General features: G+C 41.6%; 1 protein-coding gene and 1 pseudogene across 1 annotated transcript; one reads left to right on the forward strand and one right to left on the reverse strand.

The window, feature by feature from the left end:
• Positions 1 to 1,209: 1,209 nt before the first annotated feature.
• kcnk1.L (potassium channel, two pore domain subfamily K, member 1 L homeolog) lies at positions 1,210 to 6,045 on the reverse strand. Its single transcript, NM_001085969.1, is given in 3 exon segments — positions 1,210 to 1,563; positions 4,326 to 4,721; positions 5,636 to 6,045. Coding segments are annotated over 3 exon segments (996 nt in total). The 5' UTR covers positions 5,991 to 6,045; the 3' UTR covers positions 1,210 to 1,318.
• A 5,657-nt stretch (positions 6,046 to 11,702) lies between these two features.
• Positions 11,703 to 18,145, forward strand: LOC108701815 (annotated as a pseudogene).
• Positions 18,146 to 18,433: the final 288 nt, after the last annotated feature.

An 18,433-nucleotide genomic window follows, 5' to 3' on the forward strand; every position in this document is an offset into this window, starting at 1 on the left:
TTTCTCATCTCCAGTTACCAGCACCTCCGCATGGCCACCCACAGAATTAGACTACCTGGGCTTGATGAGAGAAGAGTATATAGTTCCATCTACTGGTCACATAGCTAACTCCAACTAATGCAGAAAATCTGTTTTAATGCCAGATGAGATGAGACAAAAATACTGTAGTTGCATTGTCTTCCTTAAATCTTCTGAAATATTATTATGTGTTTTCCCTAATAATAACATTGGCATCAAACATAATTTTTACTGACCAGGCGGGTAAAATATCAGCCAGGTGGCAACTCTACTTGTGGCTTAAGAGAACATACAAATCTCAGACCACTGACTTGGACTCTGAGCTACAAATCACTTGACTTGAAGAAAGTAGGCCCACTGCTACCAGGTATGAAAGCATGCATTCTATATTACCCCATTGTGGGACAGGTGATATAAACCACAAACTGTGCAGTAATGTCACATTACAGCCTGATTGGTTGAAACACAAGATATGAGCTTTAATTGGTTGTTAGCTAGCTCAACATAGGATCAGAGCTGTAACTGGATGTTGACTAGTCCTAATTTCAGGGATAGGGCAGATTGTAGGCTAGGCCTGGTCTGGCAGTCTGTAGATTCTATCAAATGCCAGAATGGCTGCTGTAAGATGCCATAGACATTTATTGGGCTGGTGAGGGACTGTTTGGGCCTCTGTGTACTTGAAATGCCAGGGTCTATTTTGAATCCCATTGCAGACCTGGGTATGTTAGAAAATATCACTGGTTAAATACAGTATATTGATGCACTTCTTGTCTGAAGGTCACCATAGGCCCTACTGTATAATCATATCAAGGATCGGATCAGCCCAATATGGCCCAGTGCCTGGGTGGCCAAACTGGGCCACAGTCTGTTCATTTGGCAACATAAGCAGACCAAATAAGCAGATCTCACAATATATGGCCAGCTTGTTTTCAGACACCAACATAACAGAATAACAGGGAGACTTCACTTTTAGTGCTAATTATTTTCTCTTTTATTTGACAGCTTGATAGATGAATTCGCCTAGTTATGTTCTGTTCAGGCTCTTGGTTGCTAGGGAAAGTGATGCTAGCAACCACAGGGTATGTTCAGTACCAGACTAGAAAACAAAAAGTGCAATAATTAAACTACAGAAATAAAATGCAGGTCAACTGCACATTGTATCAGAACGCCACTGTCTCCATCATGCCACTATTTTTTTTTTTTATCAGAACCTCTCCTTTAATGAAAAATAAATGGAAGTTTTGTGTATGAACTAGAGGTATATATTATTATTGGGATCTTTAGTGGGTGCAAGTCTGTCCTACTGATCGTCATTTAGTGGACCATCGGGCCCAGAGAGTTCATTCAGTATTTGGTCCTCCTTTAATGACGCAGCTTGATCTGAAATGGACGCGAGGGTCAGCTGATCGTGTTCTATGATGTTTATTTGGTCTCCTTCTTTCACTTTCTTTCGGAAAAATATTTTTCGGAATTTCTTCAGGCCTTGCAGCTCACAGAAAGTCTCCAGAACCACAAGCATCACAATTAGGCCCAAGATCAGGTAACCTGGCAAAGAGCAAATGTATAGTCAGTTTTGTACTGGCAGGACCCAAATGCAACATTGGATCTGCAATGCACCGTGCAGAATAAGCTATATAACAGGGAACAATATGACACCTCCCTCCTATGTATATAAATACAAATATATAGAGAAGGAATGTTCTGGGAACACAATAAGCTATACCCTCATATTGTACTGTCTAAGGGAAACAATATGGCACCTCCTTCCCATATGTATAAATACAAATATACAGAGAAGGAATGTTCTGGGCACACAATAAGCTATACCCTCATACTGTACTGTCTAAGGGAAACAATATGGCACCTCCATCCCATATGAATAAATACAAATATACAGAGAAGGAATGTTCTGGGCACACAATAAGCTATACTCTCATACTGTACTGTCTAAGGGAAACAATATGGCACCTCCTACCCATATGTATAAATACAAATATACAGAGAAGGAATGTTCTGGGCACACAATAAGCTATACCCACACTGTACTGTCGCAGGGAAACAATATGGCAGCACCATCCAGGGGCCCTGAAACTACAACTCAAGCACTTTTGAAATTTATCACCATGCTACCTAGGGCCTAGGGCGGAAAAAATGAGGGGCAGCATACCGCCCAGCTGCTGTTTGAGGAGCACTGGGGACGCGCTTGCACGCTTGTGCTAGCATGGAGAGGGGCATGCGGGCATTAGGACCACGCGCTAGGACTGTGCGGATTAAAGGGCGCGGCCTAGGGGCGGCCAGAAAGGAAATCCAGCCCTGCTTATTATCACCTGACCACTTTGTGGGAAATTGGTCTTCTGCACCAGTGCCCGACATGGACATCATTTGTTGGGGGTATTGAGCTCTTCACTTCCATGTATCCAGTTACCTCAGTTTAGAGTCCAACTCACAAAGTACATAGAATATAAATGTTACAATTAGTGATGAGCAAATTTTTTTGATGCAAAATTCTGTGAAACTGTTGCAAAAATTTGCTGCGAATTTTTTTTTCCGTGACAACAAACAAAAAACGCCAATTGACCTTAATGCATTTGGACAAAAAAGTCACCATAAGAAAAACACCCATTGCCTTTAATGAATTTGGTCTAAAGAGTTGACCTATGAAAAAAATTGTTGCAAGTGTAAAAAAAATGTTGACACCCATTGACTTTTGCAAATTTTTCGGACAGATTTGCTCATCACTAGTTACCAGGGGCGTGACTACAGAAGAAGCAGACCCTGCAGCTGCAGTTGAGCCCAAGAGTTATAGGGGCCCCATGAGGCCCTAATTCATGTATGTATAATTTCAATACATATCAGAAAACAGGTCAACCTCTAGACATTTTGGAGGCCTGAAAAATAGCTTGCTTGTGGGGCCCAGTAATATTTAGTCACACCATTGCTCGTTACAATACAAGGCTGATTAGTAATTAATTTTGATTCTCATTTCATGACAGTTTAACCAACAGTGCATTTTGCATCACAATTAAAAAAATCAGCCTTGTAGCATTAGCTTCTATGACAGGTGAACCTCATTAAGTACTCGAAGATTTGCAACAACCCCTAATCTTAGCTTCTTAACAGCTTCCCTGAGCACACTAAGCTTGTCTCACTGACACTTCTAGCAAAATCCAAGATGGTGAGCCCCTGGATAACCCTGAAGACCTGTAGTAAAATTGTTATAGAGATCCAAAGACTTCAGGCTGGTGCAATATGTTCAGTATCTAAAATGTGACTTTTCTATCCATGTTTGTTTTTTAGGGTTTAGCTCTCCTTTAAAGAGGCATGCCAGCCAGGTGTAGTAGGTTAGTCAGTATGGTCAATGGGATAGGGGATGCCAACAAGCTGGCACGCCAGTGATTTTATGTTTTCTTCTCTCTTAGGGTAGAGCTCCACAAGCGTTTTTTGTCGGATCGACGCCTGCCGACAAAACACACGCGACACATGAAGATATAATTGAACTGAATGAAAAGTCGGAGTTAACAACTACACGGTCTGTCTATTGGATGAAGACGCTGTTTTCTGCGTCCACATCCAACAGTCATGTCATGTCTGATGTAATGTAGTTACCTACGACTTTTCAAACAGTCCAATTATATCTTTACGCGTGCGACTCCATCTGACTTGAAGCGTGCATTCTGTTGCCGGGCGTCGAGCCAACGATAAACGCTTGTGGAGCTCTACCCTTAAAGAGAGAGAATAAAAGAAAGAGAACCATTATATATATATATATATATATATATATATATATATAATTTTGAATGTGGACCAGCACTCCAAATTCTTGTGAAAAAGATTTTACTGAAACATCAATGGAGGTACTTATTGGACACACACACACACACATATATCATTGGATATAATTATCCAATTATTATATATATATATATATATATATATATATATATATATATATATATATATATATATCTCAAAAAGTTGCAGCACTCGACGTTTCGATCCCTCACAGGGATCTTTGTCAGGAGTGGTTTTGTCACTCCAGACGAAGATCCATGTGAGGGATCGAAATGTTGAGTTCTAATAAAACCCTGTGAGTGCCGCAACTTTTTTGCTATTTGATCTCTTTTTGCTGGCACCCAGGTATTATTTGGGTTAACTGTGTGCACCATTACAATTTGTTTATATTCATATCTATATATATATCTATATATCTATATCTATATCTATATCTATATATATATATATATATATATATATATATATATATTTTATTATTATTGAGAGAGGTATGTTGTTTGCCTGATACTTACAAGTGATGCCAAACTTGTACAGCTGCCGATATCTCTGGTTCTGCCCCTCTGCGGGAACATAGTCTCCCAGGCCAATGGTGCTCAAGGAAATGAAGCAGAAGTAAAATGACTCTAAGAAATTCCAATCTTCTTCGAGAGCTGAGAAAACTGCAGCTGGTATAAGAAAAAAGCACAAAATAGCCACGAACCCTATGATCAGTGCATGAACGATGGCAACAGTCTGCTTGTTATACCCCCAGCGGAGGTGAAAGTAGGAAATGGGTCTGTGGGTCACATACACCATGATCCGCTGCACCAGCGCAGTGAATAGGAGGAGTGTCAGAGGGATCCCAATTATGGAGTAAATGATACAGAAGCTCTTTCCTCCATTAGAGAGTGGCACTGTGTGCCCGTATCCTGGAAAGGGAGAGCAAGACTAATCAACAGAGAACAAATTAATGACACTAACAAACACCACCTTCTTTTTGTATCAATACATAGCAATGAGAGCTGCCATGTTGCTTTCTCAAAGTATGATTAGCCAGGCAGCCAGTATGGTAACTCCCACGCACAGAATTAAATATAAATAAGCAGAGGCAGGAATATTCTATGTACATGATAAGCTCTGGCTGTTGGTTGAAGATTAACCTTATAATGAATATGTACAGTCCCCACTGAAGTTTCAGAAAATGTCTGAGATCCATGTTATTGCCTGGTGAATCTGAGTAAACATTTGACCGCTGGAGAGTGCAGAGTCTGTGGTGTGGTTGCCTCATGAGAGCACACAACAAGGCACACAACATATAGAGTTGGCAATGTGTGTTTAGATTGTTTGGTCTACAGGACAACAATCAGAATATTCTATTCTATGTGGAGACCCAGTCGGATAGATATCTGGCCAAATATTAGTTGGGCAGGCCATTGGGAAGGGAACATACACAGGTCAATAAAGGTGGCCATACATGGGCAGGTTGCCAAATGAGCAGATTTTGCATTGATATGCTTGCCTTAATTGGACAATATTGAGCTGATCTGATCGTGGGCCCTAGGACCCAACAATCAGACCACAAGGCCAGGAATGCAGGTGGTGGGATCGAGGACCACATCAATGAATTAATACATTTCTCAATCCTACAGGATTTTAAGCCTGTATGATCAACATCTGCCCCATGTTCCGGGCAGATATTGGTCATGAAGTCTGTCGTAGGCACCATAGACTAGCCAATAAGCTGCCAACTTTGTCTGCCGGCAGCTCGTATCAGTCCGTGTATGGCCATCTTAAGATGTCCCTCGTATAGCCAATTAACTCATTTTTAAGAGGTTCTGGTTACCTGTGGTGGAGAGCACCGTGCTAACAAAGAAAAGGGCAGAGGTGAAGTCCCAGTTGGGGTTCCCAGACACATTGTTCAACATTGACACCCCATAATTGCTGGCCTCTAGTACTCGGCTCAGGAACTTCTCCAGCCTCTCCTCAGTCAGACACTCATTCTCCTGCAGGTAGCGATGCTTTAAGTCCAACAACTCCTCCCGGAGAAGGTGCTCGTGTGGCAGCTCCACTGCTGAAAATATCGCTGCCCCTATCAGGAGGTAAAGCAGGTAGCCCAACATCAAGAAGGAAAAGAACCAGCATGTTTGGTTCTGCTCAATTAGCCGCACACAGGGGTTGGTTGCCAGGGCTTGGAGCATAATTTCCTGATTATGTTTTGGAAAAGTCACAGCTCTGGGAAGCGAGCATTATGTCTCATTGGAAACAGAGAGCTGATGTGGCAATGTCTCCTGTACATTGTGACGTCAATTTCCTCCCTTCTCAGGTAGCAAAGGTCACAACAAGCAATGACTGACGGTCACTGCAAAGAAAGGACCACTTGTGTTAGCTATGAGAACTGCTAGTGTGCCCAGAAAGGTGTGGTGTACTCCTGCCCCCTGCCCTTTAAGTCTTTAGCAGCCTCCTCACTCCACAAACCGAATCAAACATAAGAAAGAATGCAAGTCCACTACCATCCTGCAGCACCACCCCCTGTGTCAGCAAAGCCAGTCTTACTGGTTAGCCCACATTTTCCATGTATATGACTCATGAATGGAAGGACATGCCTCCCTGACAGCAACCTGCATACAATATTCATGACAGGATTATATTGCAGACTCTGGAAGAGACCTACTTTTGTTTAAAAGGGAAAGACCCAATTGTTACTGCTTGAAGTTGTATTCTGTTTATTTTATATGGGAGGACACTGCCATATTCTTTCCCTTAGACAGTATAGTATAATGATACAGCTAATTGTGTGCCCAGAACATTCCTTCTCTGTATATTTGTATTTATACATATGGGTTGGAGGTGAAATATTGTTTCCCTTAGACAGTACAGTATGAAGTTATAACTTATTGTGTGCCCAGAACATTCCTTCTCTGTATATTTGTATTTATACATATAGGAAGGAGCTGCCATATTGTTTCCCTTAGACAGTGAAGTATAAGGGTATAACTTATTGTGTGCCCAGAACATTCCTTCTCTGTATATTTGTATTTATACGTATAGAAAGGAGGTGCCATATTGTTTCCCTTAGACGGTACAGTATAAGGGTATAACTTATTGTGTGCCCAGAACATTCCTTCTCTGTATATTTGTATTTATACGTTTAGAAAGGAGCTGCCATATCGTTTCCCTTAGACAGTATAATATAAGAGTATAACTTATTGTGTGCCCAGAACATTCCTTCTCTGTATATTTGTATTTATACGTATAGAAAGGAGCTGCCATATCGTTTCCCTTAGACAGTACAGTATAAGAGTATAACTATGTGCCCAGAACATTCCTTCTCTGAATTAAAACTAACCTTCACCTATTTAATTGCTAGAGTCACTGGCCTCAGTAACCAAGAAACAGTTTGAATAACAAACTAGAAATCAATAGGAGAGCCCATGAAAGTTAAGATAAGTTATTGAAATAATGACAACAAAATGCAGCTTCAAAATTAGTCGATGAACAGCTTATACAGTTATACTGTACATATGAAACCATATAACCCAATTTGCAGACAGTGGTGGGATAATAGGTTCATGAAATGAAGGACCTGCATTGTGCCCAGACAGAGCAACCAGTAAGGTGGGTTAAAAGCAACACAAACAAATTGTATTTCCTCTGCTCTTTGGACCCTGGCAGGTGGGTTGGACAGTGACATTAGGGCCCGTCCTTTTGCACTTCTGTTTCCATGGTACAACTCCCTGTACCCTCTGAAGGCTGCGGAAGTGTACTAGAAGCTATACTTTCATACTGAAGGGATTTGGGTTGGCTAGTGCTGTAGCTCAGCAATGGCTGGGATCACATAGGAACACAATGGATCAATGCTCATTTATACAGCAGGTGACACTTCCACTGGATTTTGCCTCAGGTTCTCACGCACAGTGCCTGGATAGATATTTCTCTGTGTATTTATTATTCCTACAGTCTAAAGAGGCCGACAGCTAAGAGCTTGCCCTCGGGACACTAAATGTGCACAAGTATTTGTCCCTCCTGTGAGCACACATAACAATTCAATCTAGTCTGCAAGTGTAGTGTTTGATTAGCACTTGCCTCCGAGCAAATCTCTTGGCAATGACTTGTTGTAACCTCAGGTCACTGTCTCTCCCCCACTATAACATGTGCGGTTCTGTACTATGAGAAACAGCACTTATCTGAGTAGATACAGAACATTTCTGATGAAGTTGCAGGGTTAGTTAGACACATAAACAAGGGACCATGGGGGACCAAAGAAGCCCCTGGACCAAGCAGGGCAGGCATAAAGTATAGAGTACAAAGAGAACAGGCCTGAGCTATGAATCATACTTAAATGCAAAATTAGTTTAAAGTCTGGGCTGGCTTATTTATTTAATAAGGAGTGAGGAAGCATGCTCTAAGTATAGCAACAGTTTCATATCTATATGCCTTTTGTGTTCCTGTCGGTTGCTGTGCACAGAAAACATTCTATCTCTTTATATTTGGGTTTTGGAGCTGCCATATTGGCTCAGGTGACAACATCTATATCTATTCCCTAGAGCAGTGCTTGTCTACGTGGTTTTGGGCTGCGTGTTGACCACGCCCTGATTCTAAACCACACCCATTTTAAACCACACCCATGTTACCACAAGAACTTTTCATACCATATCCACATTCATGGTGGTAGCACACCAAAAAACCAAATGGTTGGTGCCCACTGCAGGGATATCACTCATCACTCAATAGTAAAAACAGATAGGCGGCACTCCGGATAAAATGAATAAAGAAAATGTATTCCAACAGTAGATGGATCCACATGGCTTTTTGTGTTTCGGAAAAAAATCCCTTAATCACAGGCTTATTTTCTTTAGTCGTTTTATCCGGAGTGCCACCTATCTGTGTTTACTATTACAAGGCACAGTTGGGGCGCTGGTGGCTGAGCACCCGGTTCAGAAGTGGAACAATTGGAGAAGGAAAACTTGCGAGGGGTGAGTCTGGAGCGGCTTTCTATTTTGAATTTATCACTATTAAAAGGGATTCTGTCATGATTTTTATGGTGTAGTTTTTATTTCTAAATTACACTTACACTGCAAATAATTCACTCTACCATGTCAAATTTACACACACACACACACACACTGAGGATAGGGCAGGCAGAGTATGGCACACACAAAGAGCACGCAGAGTATGGCAGACACAGGGAGAACAGGGCAGGTAGAATATGGCATTCACAGGAAGCATAGGGCAGGTAGAGTACGGCACACACAGGAAGCATAGGGCAGGCAAAGTATGGCACACACAGGGAACATAGGGCAGGCAGAGTATGGCGCACACACAGGGAGGATAGGGCAGTCAGAGTATGGCACACACAGGGAACATAGGGCAGGCATAATATGGCATACACAGGGAGGATAGGGCAGGCAGAGTATGGCACACACACAGGGAGAATAGGGCAGGCAGAGTATGGCACACATAGGAAGCATAGGGCAGGCAGAGTATGGCACACACAGGGAGCATAGGGCAGGCAGAGTATGGCACACATAGGGAGCATAGGGCAGGCAGAGTATGGCACACACAGGGAGCCTATGGCAGGCAGAGTACGGCACACACATGGAGCATAGGGCAGGCAGAGTATGGCACACACAGGGAGCCTATGGCAGGCAGAGTACGGCACACACATGGAGCATAGGGCAGGCAGAGTATGGCACACACATGGAACATAGGGCAGGCAGAGTATGGCACACACATGGAGCATAGGGCAGGCAGAGTATGGCACACACACAGGGAGCCTATGGCATGCAGAGTATGACACACATGGAGCATAGGGCAGGCAGAATACAGCTGAATAAACAAGTTAAAGTTGTCCTTAGCACTCATTTTTAAACCACTGAGCTGTGCTTTAGGCTACTAAAAATGCCTTACTCTTTAAACAAAACGGGGATTGTATGTCCATATATTGCACTATATTTACACTGGCCAAAGTCATCCCTGGTATGGCCAGTCCTACACTCAACTTTTATCTGATTCATTAAAAATTCTATTGCTTCATTACACATTTTAAACAGGGACTAAGTTTTACCTGCAACTTACTTGCTGCTTTCAAGGTTAAAACTCCTATATACTCCTATATACTATATATAGCACGCCTATATCTACCCTCTAGAGCACATCTATATATACCCTCTAGAGCACTATCTGTATATATCACCAAAAGCATATATAAATCTACCCTTTGGTGCACATACCTATATACATACCATCTAGAGCACTTTTTATGATATGTTAATCAATATGTTAATCTTTTTCAATGAAACAGACAACATTCATTTATTTGATATTAAAAATTTCAAAAACTTTTTTTTTTGGCTTGACACTGGGGGCAGGGGAAGGGATTTCCAGGTTGGCAGCAGTGCAAGCAGCGCAAAATGTGCCAACTTTGTTTTCTCCTCCCCACTGCCCCAGATGCTCCACGCTTCCTAGATGTTCTGTTATCTGTCTGGTTGCCCAATGTATCAGCGCTGGTCTATTTCTGAGGGGAGTAATTCATTCATTGCCCTAATACTCATCTACACAAGAACTTTTCTGGACTGTACAGCATACTCTCCTTTCCCTCCATTACTATTCCATAATTCGGTGCACCTTACCTGCTCACTGTCTGCCAGTTCCTCTTTAAGATGGTTTAATAGAGTCATCTCCTCACATGCAGTGTTGGACCTTCTAAAATGCTGTTTTGATCATTAGGAGCTGGAAGCCATTAGAGACTCGGGTTCTCTGGGTGGGACCGAAATCTATAAAGAAAAAGTAGAGAGGATCAGCACCAGATATAAAAAAGTATTTAGGGAAACCCACAAAACCACAATAATACTTTGCAGCTGAAATGATTAAGGAAAGTCTTTTACTTACCCTTAACTCAAATGTAACCCTGTGGTAAAGGTGCATCTAACTGATTCCATGGTTAGATTTTCGGCCAAAAATACTGAGTTTCCCTTTACTGTCCTGTATGGTTTCCACTAACCTCCCCCACCCCTTTTCTGCCCTATAAAATATGCATATTAATCGCTTCTCTTAGCTAACCTATACTCTATATATAGACCCTTCATTTAACACAATGTGATCTTCAAGCATTACATTGCCGCTCTATGATTCTTTTCCAGTTTTAGTAGGGATGCACCAAATCCACTTTTTTTCTCGAATCCTTTGTGAAAGATTTGGCCGAATACTGAACTGAATCCGAACCCTAATTTGCACATATAAATTAGGAAAATGAGGGGGGAAAGAGAAATTCGCATATAGCACGTGGCTAAAAATGTTTGACTTTCCTGTTTGTGTGACGAAAAGCCATGTGATTTTTTGGATTCAGTTTATCCAGGCACATGTGATTTTTTGGATTCAGATTCAGTTTAGCCAGGCACATGTGATTTTTTGGATTCAGATTCAGTTTAGCCAGGCACATGTGATTTTTTTGGATTCAGATTCAGTTTAGCCAGGCACATGTGATTTTTTGGATTCAGATTCAGTTTAGCCAGGCACATGTGATTTTTTGGATTCAGATTCAGTTCGGCCAGGCACTTAGATTCAGCTGAATCCGAATCCAGCTAAAAAAAGCAGAATCTTGGCCGAATTCCGAACTGGATTCTGGATTCGGTGCATCCCTAAATCTTAGTCACTACATGGGATATGGGAATGCCAGCATTGATCTGGATCAGCCAAGATATGCAGTTAGTAGTCATCAACTGAAAAAAAAACCCAAAAACATAAAGCCTAGAATGCAGAATTCCCAAACAGGAATCAGAGAGGATGGTTGGTTATACCTGTTTCAGTTCTGTAGTGTCTCGGGCTAAGATCGAGGCATTTAAGAATAACAGATGCAGCATTCTGAAACACCAGTCACTGTAGGGGGAAGAGAAACAACTTAATGTGCAAGGATGAATGATGATGATAAATGGTTTCAGGCTGCGATAGGAGATCTAATACCTTGTCCATGTTATTGCAGCTTCAGCGTGATGCACATAGAGTTGTGTCCCCAGTGCAACTTCTCTGCTTGAACCATGAAGGGGATCTCCGCCTAATCTCATTCTAAGAACACTCCAGTACACATTTTTTAAACATTTCCAATGGTTTTGAAGACATTTGTAAATAATTGCATTCAAAAGTTTTGCCTGTCTGGCTGTTCTCTGCACTGCTGGTTCTCTGCACTGCTGGTTCTGACTCCTGTCACAGAAGCCAATTGCAAAGCAATTGTTTTTGGGTGAAGATCCCCTTTAATTTGGCTATTTATGATGTCCTACCTCCATTTAACAATGTGCATTTGTCAGCTACCTGTGTCCTGCTGCGTTGGTGCTGCGTTGGTGCAGTATAAAAACAGGACAAATGGTGAACACAATTATTATCGGTGCGATTTTTAACCACAGACATGAAGCTGACCCTATGTATATTGGTGCATAACAGTTTTATTTGGTCAGATAATAAATGCATAACCTCTGATCTTTAACATATTTGAGGCCCAAATGTAATAAATATCTTTGCAATTAATGTATGTTTCTAAATTGTAACAAAAGTACTGAAAATCAACTTCATTGTGTCTATATTGAGAAATTTGCACAAGCTCCACCTTTTCTTTTTCATACCCATTTAAAAAGGTCTGGTTTGTTCTGATGAAAGAATATTTCATGTGAATAATATGGATGAATAACCTTCAGGAGAGTATATGAACCTATAATCACAATCTCAGCACCAGGAAGGAAAGGGGATATAACCAATTATAGCAATTAGTGTGCCAAGAGCACCCCCTAGAGAATGTGTCACTTTTTGCAGTCTGATTTTATTATTTTTCCTTAGACTTTATACAGTAACTCCCATCTCTGTGTGATAGACACTACAGCAATCAGTGGTTACAGGAGTTAATGACCAATGTATGATTCAGCTGCAGTCACTTTCATCTGATCATTATCCTTATGTTTCTGTTGCCCCGGAGGGATGGATTGGCCTCTTCAGCAGTTTATATGTGTGGTGTCCCTGTATAGGTTCATAGCAACCTCTTAGGATGGCAGCCAAACAATTTCATCTTTGCTCAATTTGGCACCCATCTAGACCCATCAAATCATACTGTGGACCTGTCAGTAGAGGACCATAGCAAAACCGGGATGATGCCCTTATCCAATGGGATTTTCTAACCTGCCAAATAGATATCTTGCAGATTTCAGCCAGATATTGGTCAGGCAGACTTTCAGGAGGGCCCCCGTGTTTGGGAAAAATATGCTGCCTGAGTATATGGCCACTTTTACTTTCAGGATACACTGGGAAATCAGTCAGTTTGTGCACTGGGTATCAGGGGTACCACAACATCCAGACAACTTCCGCAGAGATATATTGTATATAAATTTGTTGCCTTAAGCTGGGTTATGTACAAGAAAGAAACCTGTAACATTTAGGGAACTGCCCATTACCATTTTTCCACGTAGCATTCTTTGACTTCAGTGCGAATTCTGACCAGATGTTATTTCCCAATCTGCAAATTTCTGCTATGTTTGACATTACAGTGGCCATGTATGGAGCCCACCCTAACTAGTTGGTCTGCAGGCTCATTGGATTACTGTACAAGGAGCTGCATCTTCTTTTCAGGCAACCAACAGAAATTATCCATCAAGACTGATAATCCTCGATTCTCCAGATTCTGAAAGGCCCCTAACTGCCCGTTTATGCCCAGATACAGTATGGTCAAAGTCGGCCAAGGTGCTCTACCAAATCTGTGTATTTATCCTTAGAGGACTTTTATTATCATCATTAGTTGAGTTATTTGACTAGGTACTAGATGTACCATACTAAGATTATAATGTAGTTGAATTTGGAAGATAAAACTAGAGCTCCAGTGTTGTAGTATCCCTGGCCCTTTGTAGCCCAGCACAGCTAGTAGATGAACCAGCAACAGATAGTAGATGAATCTTATTCACATAGAGAGTTCTGATTGGTGAAACCTCTTAACCCCTGTGCTGCTGAATGGCTGCAGGAGCTGGGAAAACTGCTCTGCATGTATATTTGATGGTCAGCTTGGAAGGGATTGGTAAATAAAAATTAAAAAAAATTAAGGAGTGCCAGTCTTCATTACATAACCTAGGTGGAACTAAAACCATCCATGTCATACAGTCTTGTTTACAGAAACTTGCATTGTAGCACTATTCATAAAGAATGGTAAGTAAGCAAGCAACATTTGTGCTGGTTTAAATGCCTATTAAGTCATATGACTTCATTTTTATATTGCTGTCCTGTTTTCAAATTATATTGACCAGGCGGTTAGGTTCCTTCTTAGGCAAAACAGATGTTCTTGGGTGAGATGGCAAGCCTGGAAGCCATCCTGCAAACTGAAACCGTCAGAGTTCCCAAGCCCATCAAAGTTATTGGCAATCCAGCAGGAGGTACTTTGTTGGTCATGGACCACCTGGACATAAGAAGTCTACCTAAAGCACCATATAATCTATCTTTGTGAAGATTCTCATTCATCCAGGTCATGGTATATCTGTGGAAATAAGTCAAACTGGACTTGCTGTGTTTTTTTCCTTGAAGACGTTTCAGTCATCCAACTGGCTTTCTCAATTCAGAATAACACTATGGAACAAATGGAGAGTTATTCTGAATAGAGAGTTATTCTGAATTGAGAAAGCCAGTTGGATGACTGTTGATTTGTCTTCAAGGTAAAAAACACAGCAAGTCCTGTTGATTTGGCTTATTTCTACAGACATATAATCTATCACTCTAGGGACAAAAGGGTCACTTGTATAAAGGTGGCCATACACGGGCCGATAAAAGCTGCCGACAGACTGTGTCGGCAGCTTATTGGCCCGTGTATGGGGGCCCCCGACGGGCTTCCCCGATCGAGATCTGGCCGAAAGTCGGCCAGATCTCGATCGGATGGGTTTAAAAATCCCGTCGGATCGCGGCCGCATCTGTTCGTTGATGCGGTCCCGCGATCCGACCGCCCGTTTGAGAATGCTAGGATCCGATCGTTGGGCCCTAGGGCCCACGATCGGATCTGCCCGATATTGCCCACCTCAAGGTGGGCATATCGGAGGGAGATCCGCTCGTTTGGCGACATCGCCAAACGAGCGGATCTATCCATGTATGGGGACCTTTAGGCCTAGAACACAAAAGCACTTTAGGCACATAGGTCTCCTTACCAGCACCACTTTAACCTATGAAATTGTCTTTTCTTGTACTTTAGGATCAGCTGGTGGATATTCAACATTGTTGCAAAAGGAAGAAGGTGCTCCAGAATACTAGTATAAATCACAAATATGAATAACTCACTAAGTTGATCATGTGGTCCTGGTGCATCAGCCCCAGACTCTGGGGATCGGAAAACCAAATTATATAACCTCTTGAGTACCTCTAGGGTACTTAATCATGGGCCCATGATTAAGTACCCTAGAGGTATGAAATGCATAGGGCCCTAGGAGATGTATGTACATTTTTAACTTTGACCAATAAAAATTTATTTTTTACCTTATTTTCGGCCCTGTGGATTAGTGCTGGATAGCCTTGGATAGCCTTGCCTTTTCTGTTATTATATTCAACATTGACCAGATTCTAGTGCCTTAATTTTTCTCTATGTGTGTGGTGAACCTTGGAAAAAAGATGCTCCAGTGAAATGTAATGTAGACTGCTGCTGTTATTCCCTCTCTTGTATAAAGATGCTAACAAGCAATTGGCTGTTTCTCTTTAGAAATTCTGCAAAGCTGGGAGAGCAGTTGGCGGACCTACACCTTCATAACCAAAGGCTAGGGAGAAGCTGCCCAAGGAATGTGGTTTTGCAGGCAAATAAAAAAAACTGACAGGGATAAGAGCTAAGGCTATTGGGGAAAGGTCACAGAGACACACAAAATATATCTGGGAAAAATCTAGGACATTTGCTGCACTTACAGCACATACAGGTTGGAGTTGCCCAGTCCTAGACTTCAGTCACAGTATGATATCCTGTCTGTCTTTAGCTTTACTCTGTGCTTTTTACCACCTCTTCTAATTTTGTTTCTTCATTATGATTCTTAAAGGGATACTGTCATGGGAAAACATGTTTTTTCCCAAAACACATCAGTTAATAGTGCTGCTCCAGCAAAATTCTGCACTGAAATCCATTTTTTAAAAGAGCAAACAGATTTTTTTATATTCAATTTTGAAATCTGAAATGGGGCTAGACATTTTGTCAGTTTCCCAGCTGCCCCAAGTCAAGTCATGCCTGCACTTTAGGATGGAATTACTTTCTGGCAGGCTGTTATTTCTCCTACTCAATGTAACTGAATGTGTCTCAGTGGGACTTGACTTTTACTATTAAGTGCTGTTCTGATATCTACCAGGCAGCTGTTATCTTGTGTTAGGGAGCTGCTATCTACCTTACCTTCTCATTGTTCTGTTGTTAGGCTGCTGGGGGGGGGGGAGGGAGGGGGTGATATTACTCCAACTTGCAGTACAGCAGTAAAGAGTGATTGAAGTTTATTAGAGCACAAGTCACATGACTGGAGGCAGCTGGGAAATTGACAAAATGTCTAGCCCCAAGTCATATTTCAAAATTGAATAAAACAAAATCTGTTTGCTCTTTTGAAAAATGGATTTCAGTGCAGAATTCTGCTGGAGCAGCACTATTAAGTGATTCATTTTGAAAAAAACATGTTTTCCCATGACAGTATCCCTTTAAGGGAAAGGCCACAGACAGTCTGAGATCCAGTATGTAAATAAATTTGGCTTCCATGCAGTGACCTGCTGTGGCTACATACCTCAGGTAGACCAATGGTCACTACTTTTCTGGCAAAAAAACATCTCCCCTTGTTTCTTATCTATAGTGTGCCTTGAAAATTAAGTCCCTTGCAGATCTCTCTCACTGATAGATAAAACTCCCGACAGGTGAATGGCTTGCATGATGACTGGGTCACTTTCTTTGGCTGCCAGCGTATCAGCCCCAAATGGACATGGTGGAAAAAATGACTGGGGACAGAGAGGCCAAAGATCTTTAGTCACAGATACAGGTGGGCAGTGTAATCTCGTCCTCTTAAGAGGCAACAAGCAGCCTCCTTTTCTATTCAAGAAGTTAAATGTATTTGCTTGAAATAGCTTCTGTCTAGTTTTCGCCATGTGATTGCAGCAGAACAGCACCATCATCTGATTTGTGTTACAGGGAGGGCACTTATGTTTGAATGCAAGATCTATCAAAATAGATGCTGAAAGAGCACTATGTCATATATAAATAATGTTATAACATTATAATTGCATCATTATAACATTATGTTCTGTTACATGGGCAATATCTGGTACCTTGCATGGTCTGTTATGGTGGAGAGATCTCCTGGTATTACACATGTCAGTGCATCGCAATGGTCTCTCATTTTATCTGTTTGTTGACATGGAGATTGTGCCAGCACTTATTCATGGACACCTATGGGGTGGAAATGTGGGAGAGCTTGAAACAGGGCCTGAACTTTTTGACCCAGCCTCTTTCTATGGCCACTCAGAACTTCAACTGGCCATAGATGGCATGTTTGGGGGGGTTTGGGAGTTCATTTTACGCCACCTATCACGCAAAAATCCCCAAAGCCCCTGGCTTTCAAATAGTACCTCTATTAAAGGGGAGATCTATTCCATCTAGTTGGGTGTATCTGAGATTGGAGCATGAGAAACATCTGCAGCTCTGTTTTTGCCTAAAATCAAAACTCCATTAGGCTATCATCAGGCCATCCCCAAAATCATTCACGAAATACACAGTATGGGATTGAGAAGTGCTTCTGCATCAGACGAAGGCCCCATGCCCTCAGTTGATGTGTAATTCCAGTGTTCTCACAGTGGGTTGCATCAATGGGCACCATAGACTTGCACCAAAAGAATCACACAAAAACGTAATTTTAATGCTGACTGTTGCAATCCTGACACTGAAAATCTTAATAACATTTTCCTTCATGGCCTTCCTTCATTTACTCTGGCATCATGACTAAAAAATATATAGTCATTTGAGTTCAAAATTATACTTTGTGCACTGCACTTACAGTCATACATGACCCCCAAGGTCACCAAAATCATTCAATGTTTTACACGGCCACCTTAACCAATCACAGAGTGTGCTTCCGCTGTATATGTAGCCTCATGGCATCAACATTTGCACATCTTTTATAAGTGACTTGTGCCTCAGTGATCTGACTTGCCGTTTAGACAGGGGTCAATTTATCCTCGAAAATGTTAATAATGCTATTGTCCCAAATGTGCTGTTTGTATATAGACATATGGCCCTGAGTCTTCTCAAGTGTTTTTCTGCCGGCAGAGGAACGTTATGTGTGTCATAGGTCTCAAACTGATGGAACAGGACAGACGGAAAGGAAGAGAGAGAATAAAATGAAAACTAGTAGAAGAGAAAGACAGTGTAGGAAAGATAGGGAGAGTAAAAGAAGATTGAGAAGTGGGGAGCAATGTAAAGGAAGTGAAATGCTGCAAGCGTATCAGAAATAATGGGTAACTAAAAAAATGGTATAAAAAATATGGGGTAGAGTAAGACAGAAGAAAAACTATGGAACTGATGAAGAGTTACAGAAGAGAAAAGTGGAGATCATGCAAGAAGAGTGCAGGTTTAGAGAATACCCTAATCCCATGTTAACCCATCTCCCATTGTGGTGGGCTCCAACAATCT

The sequence above is a fragment of the Xenopus laevis genome, chromosome 9_10L, assembly GCF_017654675.1.
Source record: "Xenopus laevis strain J_2021 chromosome 9_10L, Xenopus_laevis_v10.1, whole genome shotgun sequence".
Classification (NCBI taxonomy): Eukaryota; Metazoa; Chordata; class Amphibia; order Anura; family Pipidae; genus Xenopus; species Xenopus laevis.